Source organism: Megalopta genalis, unplaced genomic scaffold, assembly GCF_051020955.1.
Source record: "Megalopta genalis isolate 19385.01 unplaced genomic scaffold, iyMegGena1_principal scaffold0050, whole genome shotgun sequence".
NCBI lineage: Eukaryota > Metazoa > Arthropoda > Insecta > Hymenoptera > Halictidae > Megalopta > Megalopta genalis.
Window position 1 is genome coordinate 264109 of NW_027476119.1, and position 11941 is coordinate 276049.

The 11941-nt window shown below is 29.4% G+C and overlaps 1 protein-coding gene and 1 long non-coding RNA gene across 2 annotated transcripts; both read right to left on the bottom strand.

Annotated features, from left to right (window-relative positions):
• Positions 1-97: 97 nt before the first annotated feature.
• Positions 98-8438, bottom strand: beta-Man (beta-mannosidase). Its single transcript, XM_076527887.1, has 15 exons — positions 7817-8438; positions 7476-7591; positions 6723-7370; positions 5330-6166; positions 4931-5234; positions 3575-3604; positions 3355-3501; positions 3133-3281; positions 2865-3070; positions 2536-2797; positions 1731-2457; positions 1232-1660; positions 953-1164; positions 649-861; positions 98-578 (listed from the first exon to the last, which is right to left on the bottom strand). Exons 1-15 carry the CDS (start codon positions 7899-7901, stop codon positions 318-320), a joined length of 4626 nt encoding a protein of 1541 aa, XP_076384002.1. The 5' UTR covers positions 7902-8438; the 3' UTR covers positions 98-317.
• Positions 8439-10494: 2056 nt separating this feature from the next.
• LOC117226674 (uncharacterized) lies at positions 10495-11379 on the bottom strand. The gene is made up of 2 exons (XR_004491850.2): positions 11293-11379; positions 10495-10853 (listed from the first exon to the last, which is right to left on the bottom strand). It is a non-coding gene; the product is annotated as an uncharacterized LOC117226674 (long non-coding RNA).
• Positions 11380-11941: the final 562 nt, after the last annotated feature.

The following is an 11941-nucleotide window of genomic DNA, read 5'->3' on the forward strand; positions in this document are numbered from 1 at the left end:
CAGTTTCGTGTGTTGTGTAACATACTAACTTCAATAACTGTTTTTTAATGCAAATTTTTAATGGAATTAAAAGACGATTAATAAATTTAACAAGAGATTATTCTTCAAATTTAAAAACAAATTTATACAGACATACAACATGATTAACTCGAATACATGGTACTTAATAATTAGCCTAATTCTAATTGTACTTATAATTCTTATTGGGTTTGAACTTTATTTACATCGAGAACAATATTTCCCACAATTAAGCATATAAAATTCAATTAATTAATATTGAATCTTGAACTTTTAATTTAATAAAAACTGTATATATCTTATGCCTTTGGATTATAAATGTCGGACAGGGTAGTAATTTTTAAGAAATCTTGAAATAATTGTGGTGTAATCCCCTCACATGCATGGAAAATAACAGTTTTCCTTCTTTCGAACATGTGGAAACCGTTTTCCGAAAAACGGCCACAAATATTACCTGCTTCCAACCACACAAAAAATGCTAAATTATTAGTTGTCAATTCGCATACTATATTTGGATAGTTGGAGTATGTTCCAGGAATGTGGTAATCATTTATTTTGACCTAAAAGAAATATGATTGATTGAAAGAATCTGACGTTTAATTATATTTATAGATTGAAATATATACTCACAGAAACATTTACAGTTGGAAGAACAACAGTTTTAAAACCATCGTTTGGATATATATAATTTCTAGGTGCTATTTGAGATCCAGTTTTATCTTTTAAAGTAAGTGTTGTAATGCAAGTATTAGATGTATTAGTACGACATTCAGGAATTGTAGAATTCAAGAACCATGAGTGTCCGAATGTATTATTGTGAATTTTAGTCGCTGCATTTGCTTTCTAGAAAAGTATTATTTATGAATATCCTAAATAAATACATCACATTATTTTTCATATAACATATACACTTTTTTAATATATATACACTTACTACAGTTATATTGTGAAAATTAAACGATTGCACAGGTTTCATACTATTGCATGTATAAATATTGACGCCCAATGTAACATTAGTTATTGGATGTAATTTCTCAGAAACGATGTAAATTGAAAAATGATTCCTTTGAATATAATAAGTGACTATAATAGGAGCAAAAAAGTCTACAGCATAATAGTGAAGTATTTTCCATTTGCCATTGAAGTCTACAGATATAATATAGAGATTGATATTAAAATAAATTTGGATACTCGTTGTCATTTGTTTAATCACCTATTGAGGACCAAGACGGAGCTTGCCAAACGTCATTCAGTTGCCAATATAATGCCCCCATTGTTCTTCCTTCACTTAATTCATTTAGTGTAGACATGGATTGTCGGTAGAATTCTGTTTGCACTTTCACAGAAACAGCTTGATTGATTTGACTTAAATATATAAAATTCACGAAGTCTATCACTCTATTTTGAACTTCAGGTATTTGAAAGTTTTTTGAAATAAGACCTATCATATATAATGTTCCTAATGGTAAATGTTGACGATGCATCATAAAGTCACTGTTTATATTTAAATCAGCAATTGTTTCAATGACCGGTAATATCGTGTAAATTGAGGGTAGTGATTGGAATCCATATTCGGATGCAAATCTTGTGAGAGGATATTGGTGCATATTCCATCCATTATAAATGTAGTTATAATAATGAACTGAAAAGAATATTTGATGAAATCATGCTATCTATTTTGAATACCCCAATTAAAAATACATGTATGTTACCATCTCCATAGTAGTTTGAATATGGATTCTCTCCAGTATAATTATATTGTTCTGTGTATAATCCATTGCTCGGACTAGATATTACAAAAGGTCGGGTAGAATCTAATCGTTCTACTTCCTTCTTTATCAAGTCTACATAAAGTTTGACGTAATCAGTTTTATATACTTGAGAAGTACCAGTTCCATACCAGTTTCCATACAAAGCTGCTTCGTTTTCATTGTTACCAGCCCAAAGGACAATACTAGGATGATTCTTTAATCTTTGTACATTTTGCACAATTTCTTCTTTGACAGAATCGAGAAATTTTGTTGTGGTTGGATACATACCACATGCAAACATGAAATCTTGCCAGATCATGATTCCATATTCATCAGCTATATTATAAAATAATTCAGATTCATAAAGGCCACCACCCCAGACCCTAAGCATATTCATATTAGCTGCTTTTGCTGATTCTAATAAATGTTTAATCGTATTTGGTTTAGCACTTAATTCTGGAAAAATGCTGGCTGGAATGTAGTTGCTGCCTTTTGCAAATATTGGAATGCCATTTATTTGAAAGTAGAAACTTAATCCTTTCTTAAGGGGCTTTTGTACAAGTTCCACTGTTCTGAAACCAATGCGCACTGATTTTTGTTTTGTAGTATTATTTGTTGCTGCAACTACAGTGAACGAATAGAGAGTCTGATTGCCATAACCATTTGGCCACCATTTATCTACCAGTTCCTGTTATAAAAGGATATTCTTGCATTAATAACATACATTAATTACTTGTATATTATGACAAATTGTTATTAAACATACCAAAGGTATTCTAAGAGAGATATTTGTTTCTACCGATGCATTACGTGTATTTAAAATAATAGTACTAGAATTCTGAATATTTGTTTCTTTATCAATATTCAAGACACATGAAATTTGGCAAGGTAAAAATTGAACATTTTTTTGTTGTATAACTTCAAGAGATATTGTTCCTATGATATTCCAAAATTTTCTTTCTTTAAATATGTCAGTTGCAATGTTTGTGATAAAAATGTCATTCACAGGAATTAGTTCCACGCTTTTCCTGCAATATCTTTTTATTACTATGTGTTAATTTATTGGAGAGAATTAATAAAAAAAATATACAGTACCAAATACCCATAGAGGGAAACGCTGGACCCCAATCCCATGAGAAACTTGCTTGCATTTTTCTTATATGATTAATGTGACATTCTCCATTATAAGTGTTTGGTACACATACAGGAGGAATAATGTACTTTAATGCTTGTGTTTCATATAAGAATTTTGCCTCTTTAACAGCAGAATAAAAAAAGACTGATAATAAGTTCTCCCCCATCTAGAAAACAAATATACATTATTAATGTTTATTTGTGACTTGCAACAAGAAAAGTTTCTTACTTTTAGATATTTTGTCACATCATATGTATATCTCAGAAACATATTTGATGTTTTTCCAATTTCCTGTGCATTTATTGAAATTGTAGAAAATGTGTCCAAGCCATGAAATATTAATATCACTTTGGAAGCACGTAGTAATGTTTCATTTACTACAAAATATTAAATTTTAATTTTACAAATATAGTGTAAACTGCAAAATACAATAATATAATACTTCATTACCATAAAACCTTTTACTATAGGTAACTGATTGATTACCAATCCATCGATTGTTTATATCATTGCTTCCCATAAAATTCTCTGATATAATATTTGCTTTATACAAATCTGTATAAACTCCTCCTGGTACAGTTCCCAGGAACTCAATGTCTACAAAATTATTACCTCATTAAAACACAGTTTATTTGTTGTATTAGAATTAGATATATAGAATATATCTTACCATGGCCAAGCTTGTCTGTAGTAATTTTACCTACATAAGAAACATATGTATGTGTAAATTATATGCTTAAATTTAAAAAATATACAAAATCTGTAATTTAATATGTTTAATATTACCTGACCATAAACCATCTAAGGTTATGGTTAAAACAGTTTTAGTAATTAAACAAACAATTATAAAAACATGAAAAATGTAAATAATATTTATGTTCGCCATATTATAATTATTCTTTTGATAACACAGTTTGATTTCATGCGTTTTCAAGATATAATTTAGTTGCACAGGCCTCTCTCTCTTTCTTATAATTTATAAATCTTTTTAATAAATCATTAGTGAGTAGACAGTTACAATTGTCCTGGTTTGATCAGGGAGTCGAACCTGATACTTATAAACTCATTTTTTATCAAATTAAAGGCAATCTATTTAATATCTTCTTCATCTTCTTAACAGTTAAGAGGACTAAGACTTAACTCAAGAGTCTTGAGACCACTTGAGACTGATATTGGAAATTAGGTTTAATGAAATAACGCATGTAAATATAGCATTTTATTCATAAACAAGAACGCTTATTTGTATAAAAATACATTCTATCATATAATATAAATTTTAGAATCGTAAAAATTACAGTTAAATGCTTCATACAAGTTTACATTCTTTTTTTGAATGTACATTGTAATTTCTAAACAAGAATTTCTGGTTTATGGAATCAATTCAATTTACTGTGCGCAAATTATAATCAATTTTTGCTGTACATTAAACATGAAACAATATATTTTTAACTTATCAAAAACTCACTATTTCAATATTTTTTATCCTTACAAAATCTGTGTCAAATAAATCGAATAATAGTAATTTAATCTTAATCTAAAATAATAAATATTCTTTTTCGTAATAATACACATAAGCACACGTAATATACGGAATGTTAAATAAATGTAAAAAGTGTTGATTTCCATTTGTATTTGCCTTTCCTATGCATCCATGTAGTATAAAAGAGCTTTGAATATTAGCTTCCACGTTTTCAATATTACAGAATACTATAGTACGATGCAAATAGTGGATCATTATGTTTATCAACATATAAATACATAATTACAATATTTGTCAATTTTAAAAAAGAAATAATATTCGTTTAAAGTTTCCTTCTTTTACTGGAATGTATATGTGATCTGCTATTTGATGGAAATTGTCTTCTATAATCTATTTCAGAATCTGTTTGTTCACTAATTGGTCTATAACAACGAATTGGCGAGTTAAGGATGTTATCAATTTCAGTACTTGTATATTCTGAAAAAGTTAATACGAATTAATAAATTTAAGAAAAATACAAATTTTCAGTTTTATAAAAATGTTTACCAGGTAATGTTTCTTCTTGTTGTTTCTGCAAACAATTGTCAACTTGTTCATAATTTGTGCAGTTAGTTTCATTGAAATCACATTCAAAAATTTCTTCGTTGTTAATATTTAGTGGCACAGTACTACTTCTAATAAAATGAGAATTATTCTCATCTTCATTATCAGTTACGTATTGTTCGCATCCGGCAGCGTGTGTTTCTATCTTATCACTTGGAAAACACTGATTGCAGATGGGACAATTTATATTATCTGATACATTATATTTCATAAAATCAAGTTTTTTAATTACCGGTGTACTGTTATCCTATACAGAAAATAAAGTATATAAGACATACTTTATATAAAAAATTGAAAAATAATTAATATTTTATTAAAAAAAATTGGTTAATAAACTTTTACCTGATATAAAGTTTCGTTTTGTTTGTGTAGGCCATACGTTCTCTCTTTACTTTCTTCACTAACATTTTTATGAGATTTTGTATTTATTATACTTTTCCATCTCTTATTCTTTTCTTCCATAAATTTTCCTCTCTCTTCCCTTTGCTTTTGGCTTTGTTGTTGCACTTCTACTTGCTTTTTATAAAATTCCTCCTTTTTCTTTCTTTCTTCTTCCTCTTTTTTTGGAATTTCTTCTTTTGCAAATTCCATCTTCTTTTGTTTTTCCACTTGAATTTTTTCCAAAATTATACACTCGCTTTTAACTCTACGTGAAAGACTTTTTATTGGTAGTGGCTTAATTTCTATATTTTCTGATGACATTTTAGTTTTATGTGTTGATAACGTGTTAGTAAGAATGCTAACATTATCCTTTTGTTCTTTATTAAAACAATCCCTAGTACTTCGAGGAATCATATTTTTTGAATAAGAAGAAAATGATTCATGTGATATATATTCACGTTTTTTATCTTCTATGTCCAAATTTTCAGTTTCCGTAATGTTTCTCCTAATATTGTCATTGTTAAGAAGTTGATCTTTTTCATCCATAGTAACACAAGTTTCTTTGTAAGAACTTAATATTCTGTTTGAGAGTTCATAAGGTTGTATTTTCTTTTTCTTAATTATTTTGTTATCTTCATCACTGCCAGAATATGATATATTAGAAGAAGAAACAACCAAGGTTGATTTACGTTTATTAGGTCTTTCATTGTTATATGTGTTTGTACACTCCATTTGATTTTCTTTAGTCTTACTGTTTGTTAATGATTTTCTATCCAAACTATTTTTAGCAACTTCCACCTACAGAAACGTTGAAAAGGATTAGAATTACATTAGATAGAATAAAGTGGACAACTATTCACTTTTTTAAAGAAATATTGTTTATTCAAAAATGGGTTTGTAGCTTACAGTTTTAATTACTGCTTTTTTTATAAATACTTATGTATACATATGTTTATATAAATGCAATCTTTACATTTTGTAAAAAACACTGATCACAAGTCTCGATTATTGTGTATATAAAGTATAGCTATTATTTTTTTCAAATTAGGAATATAAATGATTGTTATTGCATAAAAAAAACTCAAATTATAGAAAAAATATTTTATAAGTGCTTGTCATGTTAGAAAAATTTAGAAATGAAAGTGTTAGTTTAGGAAATGTTAGGATTATCAATATTTCGAGTTTAGTTTCAATACATCAAACACAATCTTGATTAACGCATGTAAATACAATGTAACAAATACTTTTCCATGGCACAATGTTGTACTGAGAATAGATCGACTGGTTATTCAAAGAACAAAATATTTCCAGAAATTTGTTAATGGTATGATCTGTAAGAAATGGAGGTACCCACCTGAATGGGTGACCCCCATTGCAACTTAGAATCAGCAGTACGATGCTGACTGTACCACAATTCTGCTGTTTGTTTTAGATGCATGTTTAATGTTGTCAATAGTTTTTCAAATGACTCAGATGTTTCTGTATCTTTGCACAATTTAAATAACGTTCGATCCTGTACTAAAGGTCGTTCAGGTTCTGGTAAAGGCACATCATTTTCGCTGACACACGAATCGAGTGGGTTAATCTGCCATCGTTCCAATTTTTGGCTATTGTTCAAATGTGTGTCTATCTTTATTTCTGCATCATTTGTACTATGAGAATCTTGTAAATTGTTCTTTCCTTTAAAAGAAATGTATTTGTTCAAGTTGCAAGAATAATTATCTCTCATATTTAGATTATCATGTAATCTATCAAATATGTCAGCATTGTCTAAGATTTTGTTTCTATAGAGATAATTTTTAGAGTCAGCAATTACAGGTGCAAGTTCAGGACTATCGTGTTTACAAGGCGATAGTTGATCATGTATTGGTGAGGTGTGGTTAGATTTATGTGGATGTATCAAATTAGGTGTATCATTGTCTTCTTCAATTTCCAAATGTTGTGCTAAATTTGACTTGGGCATCAGTTCTGCTGTACACTCGTTAGAAGTATGTAATAATTCCTAAAAATGATAACTATTATATAACATTTATAATAAAAGATATCTAATATTTGGATATGTAAATGAATTAATTGTCTCAATTATTAGTACATAAAGTTTATTAACCTTTTGTGCATTTTTCTCATCTTTGCCTACATTTGCCATATCCTTGGATTCATTAATAAAACTCAAGATTTGTTTCATTTCCTTGTATGTATACCACGATTCATACATTTTCATGTCTATAATAGAGACCATGTTTTAACATAATTAGATCCTTATAAATAAATAAATTATATAAATATATTAAATATATTATAAATAAATTCTTATATAAAATAAACTTTAAATTCATTTGAAGATCTAAAACACCTTTTATGAATGCATTTTTGAAAATTTCTATAATATTACAAAGTATATCATCAAAGAATTTCAAGGTTAATTATATTAAGATAATATTTAATTACCAAGAAGTTCTCGTTTCATTTCCTCCTCTTCTTTTTCCTTAGTTGTCAACAATTCAGGTTTATCTCGGTTCATATTGTTTGACATATTTCTGTTTCAGTTTCGTTAGTTCGGGAAGTAAATGTCAATAAATCGTTTTGTACGCAATAAAGTATATTTTAAGTTTAAAGTTTATATATATTTGCAAATTTAAATTTTTCCACATTACTGCTTAATTTCACCCTTAAAAGATATATATACGCACTGACAAATCAAGAGATAAATTTACCGAGAGACGTGTATCATACTCAAATCACGATGTGAAACAGTTAAAATCAACATTGCATGTCATCATTGCACATTGTACATACGTACATATCTGCGTTTCAGACCCTTCGTTCAGAAAGGAATGTGTATAGAGATGTTGAGAAGACTATGTAAATTATGGTTGAATATCAATTCCCATTATTTCAAATAATGTAATCAAATCCTTTTATACATTATTGTGCACTGGTAATGAATAGTTGCGACATTTATAATAAATATCTAAATTTTTGTACATAAAAGTATTTACTTTACAGCGCATACAGCGTCGCTTTTAGCGACCTCTCTGACTCCGACTACGGCTTACGCAGTGGTAGGCTCACTCCTGCGGTAGTGATGGGCAATGCAGTATCGATATTTCAAATATCGATACTTTTCAAGTCAAATATCGATATTTAATATTACGATATATTTAAGTATCGATTATCGATAAGTATCGAAATGGAACACGCATTGTAGTTATCAAGAGTTGAAAAGGTGTAGGTTCGGACAAAAAGAGCTTCCGCGAGGCTCGGAAATCCTTTTATTGTTAGTCTAGACACATTGTTCCCCGTAACCATTATTTCATGACACTCTGGATAGTATACAAATTGAAAAAACTGCATATTACATGTTTATTTCATGAAAAAAATTATTTCGATCATTGCATGCCAATTGAACTGATCTTCAGTGTATTCGTATAAATATATCCTCACAAAATTGTGTAAAAACAAAAACAGTTAACAATTATCCACTTTATTATTCGAATAATTGTGCAGTATCTCGTCGAATAATTTGTTCGAATAAATAGATGGAACAGTTTGCTTAAATAAGTAAATGTGATAATTAATAAGCATTATCCGAATAAAATATTAGACGGAAGAAAATTCATTCGGTCAATTATATTATTGAAATATTTATTTGAAACAATTCGAATAATGTCGATTTCTGCCTCGGACTCCGTTGTTGCTAGGTTCAAACTCCAGAATCACGGGTAGCGAAATTCGTCTTTTCCGATCGAGCCGTAGAAGCAACAATAACCTTCTGTGTTTAATAATAGCAGCCCTTTTCAGAGCTCCAAATTCACTTAACACGTTGACTGTCGCGTCACCCGTATTCGGGTGACAGCAAAAGTTCTCATCAGGCCACGTCACCCGTAATTCGGGTGACGCTGATTTGACTACTTACAAAGGATTTCCGAAAATATTTCGACGAATATTCTACAGGAGGTAATGAAACTATTGAATTCTTATAAAAATGGTTTATTAAAAAAACTATTCGCAGTGTATAACATTAAAACATTCTCTGCAAAGTTGAAGTTGATCAGGACAGCTTGGACAAAAAGTTGTTTGTTTTTTCAGATATGCTCGTGCCTCTGATCGATCCATTTCGTATCTTTTATTTGAACTGTAGCTTCCTCAGTATCATCAACATTTCTTTCTTCTTCCATGACCAATTCTCGTAAAATTTCGTCAATACTATCTTCATAACATTCATTATCATTAAGATTATATTTATCAGTATCCAAATCAGAATCTGACGATGTAATTTTATTTATGCTTCTCCTTCCGGGCAATCCGATCTCTTTTCATTATTGAAAAAAAATAAGGGCAGAGATTTTAAGTTATACCATTCGGTACTCGGCAAAGATTCCAACTGTTCATGCAGGAACAGAAACAGATGTTTCTTCCTATAGCGGCACGGGTGGCCTGTAGGAGATTTTGTTGTAAATACGCGTGGCAGTCAACGTGTTAAACTGGAAAGTTCGTCCTTATTCACTACAAAAGTGAGATCTGATTGACACATGACGATGCCCGAATAAAATACAATTTTCTATGTAACTCAAACCCACAAACAATACAGCAATTTCCTTATATTCCTAATTTCGTTGTAGGTTGCGGATCAAAATTTCAATTGAACGTTTTGGAATTGTTTCATATAGTTTTTGAATCATTTTTGCCAGTAAATTGTCTCAATATTCAATAATTGTTGACGCCAATTCTCTAAAGCTTTAAGTTTGAGAATTTTTTATAGATAATTAAATTAAATATGTATGTAGTCTTTTTGAGAGAACATGAATGCAAGTTTCAGCTGCGTTTATCGAATTTTTAAAAGTAAAAATCGTATAAAATTGCAAAATTATTTGTTGCTTTTGAAACTTCTTGTAGAGTAGAACACTGATTACTGGCCGTCACAAGTACTGGAATGTCTGAATTAAAAAAATTTTGTAGATTCATAAAGTAGAAACTATTATCTAAAATGTAGCGTACGGGTTTTCGAAAATCACCATTCGAAATCACTGTTTGAAATGGTGACATAGTAAATCTTGACACAGTAAATTAAATCGCCATCTTTAAATATTATTTTGGAGGGGATTTCAATTTAGAATAACTTCATGTAATTACTTTATTTTGTTTATTATAAAATCAATAATTTCAAAACTATGTGATAAAGCGCTATGTAGAAAATAAAATACAAATGTTAATGTTAAGTAAAATATATTTAATACGATTTGAGTTTTGATTTTGTCTGTATTAAAGTTCACTAGAATTTCAAGCAACAAATTGGTGTCAGAAGTGAAATTGCAAAATAAATTGCAAGATCAATTGCAACATTAGTTGCAAGATACATTCCTCAGCAACAAGCACTTCTTCTCCGTCCTACGTTTTTGATACAGGTTTTCCCAGGATTAAAGGGTGAATACCGGAGCAAGGAGGTTCCAGCGACCCCATGGTAAAGTCAATTTTACCGCTCCCCCTGAAATCATGAGTGCGAAGATTTCATCAGTGAGACGATCTGGACAGCACTATAATCATTGAGGCGTTCCTAAGGTCATTACTATTATCGATGCGTTCCTGAGGTCATCATCATCATCGAGACGTTTTCTATTACTATTACATGAATGTTAGTAATATTATTCACTTAGTTAGTTAACCGAATTAATGTTGAGTTGAGTTAGGAACTTAAGTTACTACGTTAAAAGTACATAAAGTTTTAAAATGTTGCATACCGATTTGTTAAAGAAACTAAAAAAAGAACGTAAGATGAAACTGGTGATAAAGGTTTTGAAGTAGAAAACATAACAGCTATATTGGAAATAAGCTCATCTGAAAGTTATTCATCACAACAGTTTTCTATAGATAAGGAGTTGCAACAGATAATATAGATGGAGATTTGTCTGTATCAAAATCTTTACCTGTTCAAACAACATTTTCTTTGTTGAATCTTCCACCCACATCATTTGCAGCTTCTCTTTCAAATTGTAATTTATCATTCACTGAGCCTAAAAATGCATATCCATCGTTAAAGTTAGCCATTGAATTGATACCGAGATTTGATGAAAAATCAAGTTCTTTATTTAAGTTTATTAAACAATGTAGGCTTGTTAACTCTAAAGTAAAATCTCCAGATGGAATAAATTTATTAACTTTAATAAAGAATAAAATAGAAGGATATGCATTGCAATAGAAAATAGACAAAAACCAAATAGTTTGAAGGAATTAATTAATTTATTAAAGGCAGTTTTAGCTAGAACATATGATCTCGATCACATATATAATGAATTAACGATAATTAAACAAACAGATAAGGTAAGTGTAGAAATCTATCATCAACGGTTATGTGAAATACTAAATAGGGGTTTAGATACAGCTGAAGAAAAGTACCATTGTGAAGAATTACCAGGAGTAATATCCTTATTAAAACGGACAGTAATAACTAGATTTCATAGAGGCTTAAAAGATGCTCATAAAAGTATGTTAATTTCAGAGGAGAAAATGAATAATTTAGAAAAAGCAATCAAATTAGAAATACGTAACGATACTAGAGTTCTTACAATGAATTCT

What these genes read in the sequence shown, in the direction of transcription:
- beta-Man (XM_076527887.1), bottom strand. Translation starts at nt 7,901, where the DNA reads ATGTCAAACAATATGAACCGAGATAAACCTGAATTGTTGACAACTAAG. An exon ending in CTATAGTAAAAGGTTTTATG is followed by an intron (nt 3,282 to 3,354) that starts GTAATGAAGTAT and finishes AATATTTTGTAG; the next exon opens with TAAATGAAACATTACTACGT. An exon ending in ATGTGACAAAATATCTAAAA is followed by an intron (nt 3,071 to 3,132) that starts GTAAGAAACTTT and finishes TTTGTTTTCTAG; the next exon opens with ATGGGGGAGAACTTATTATC.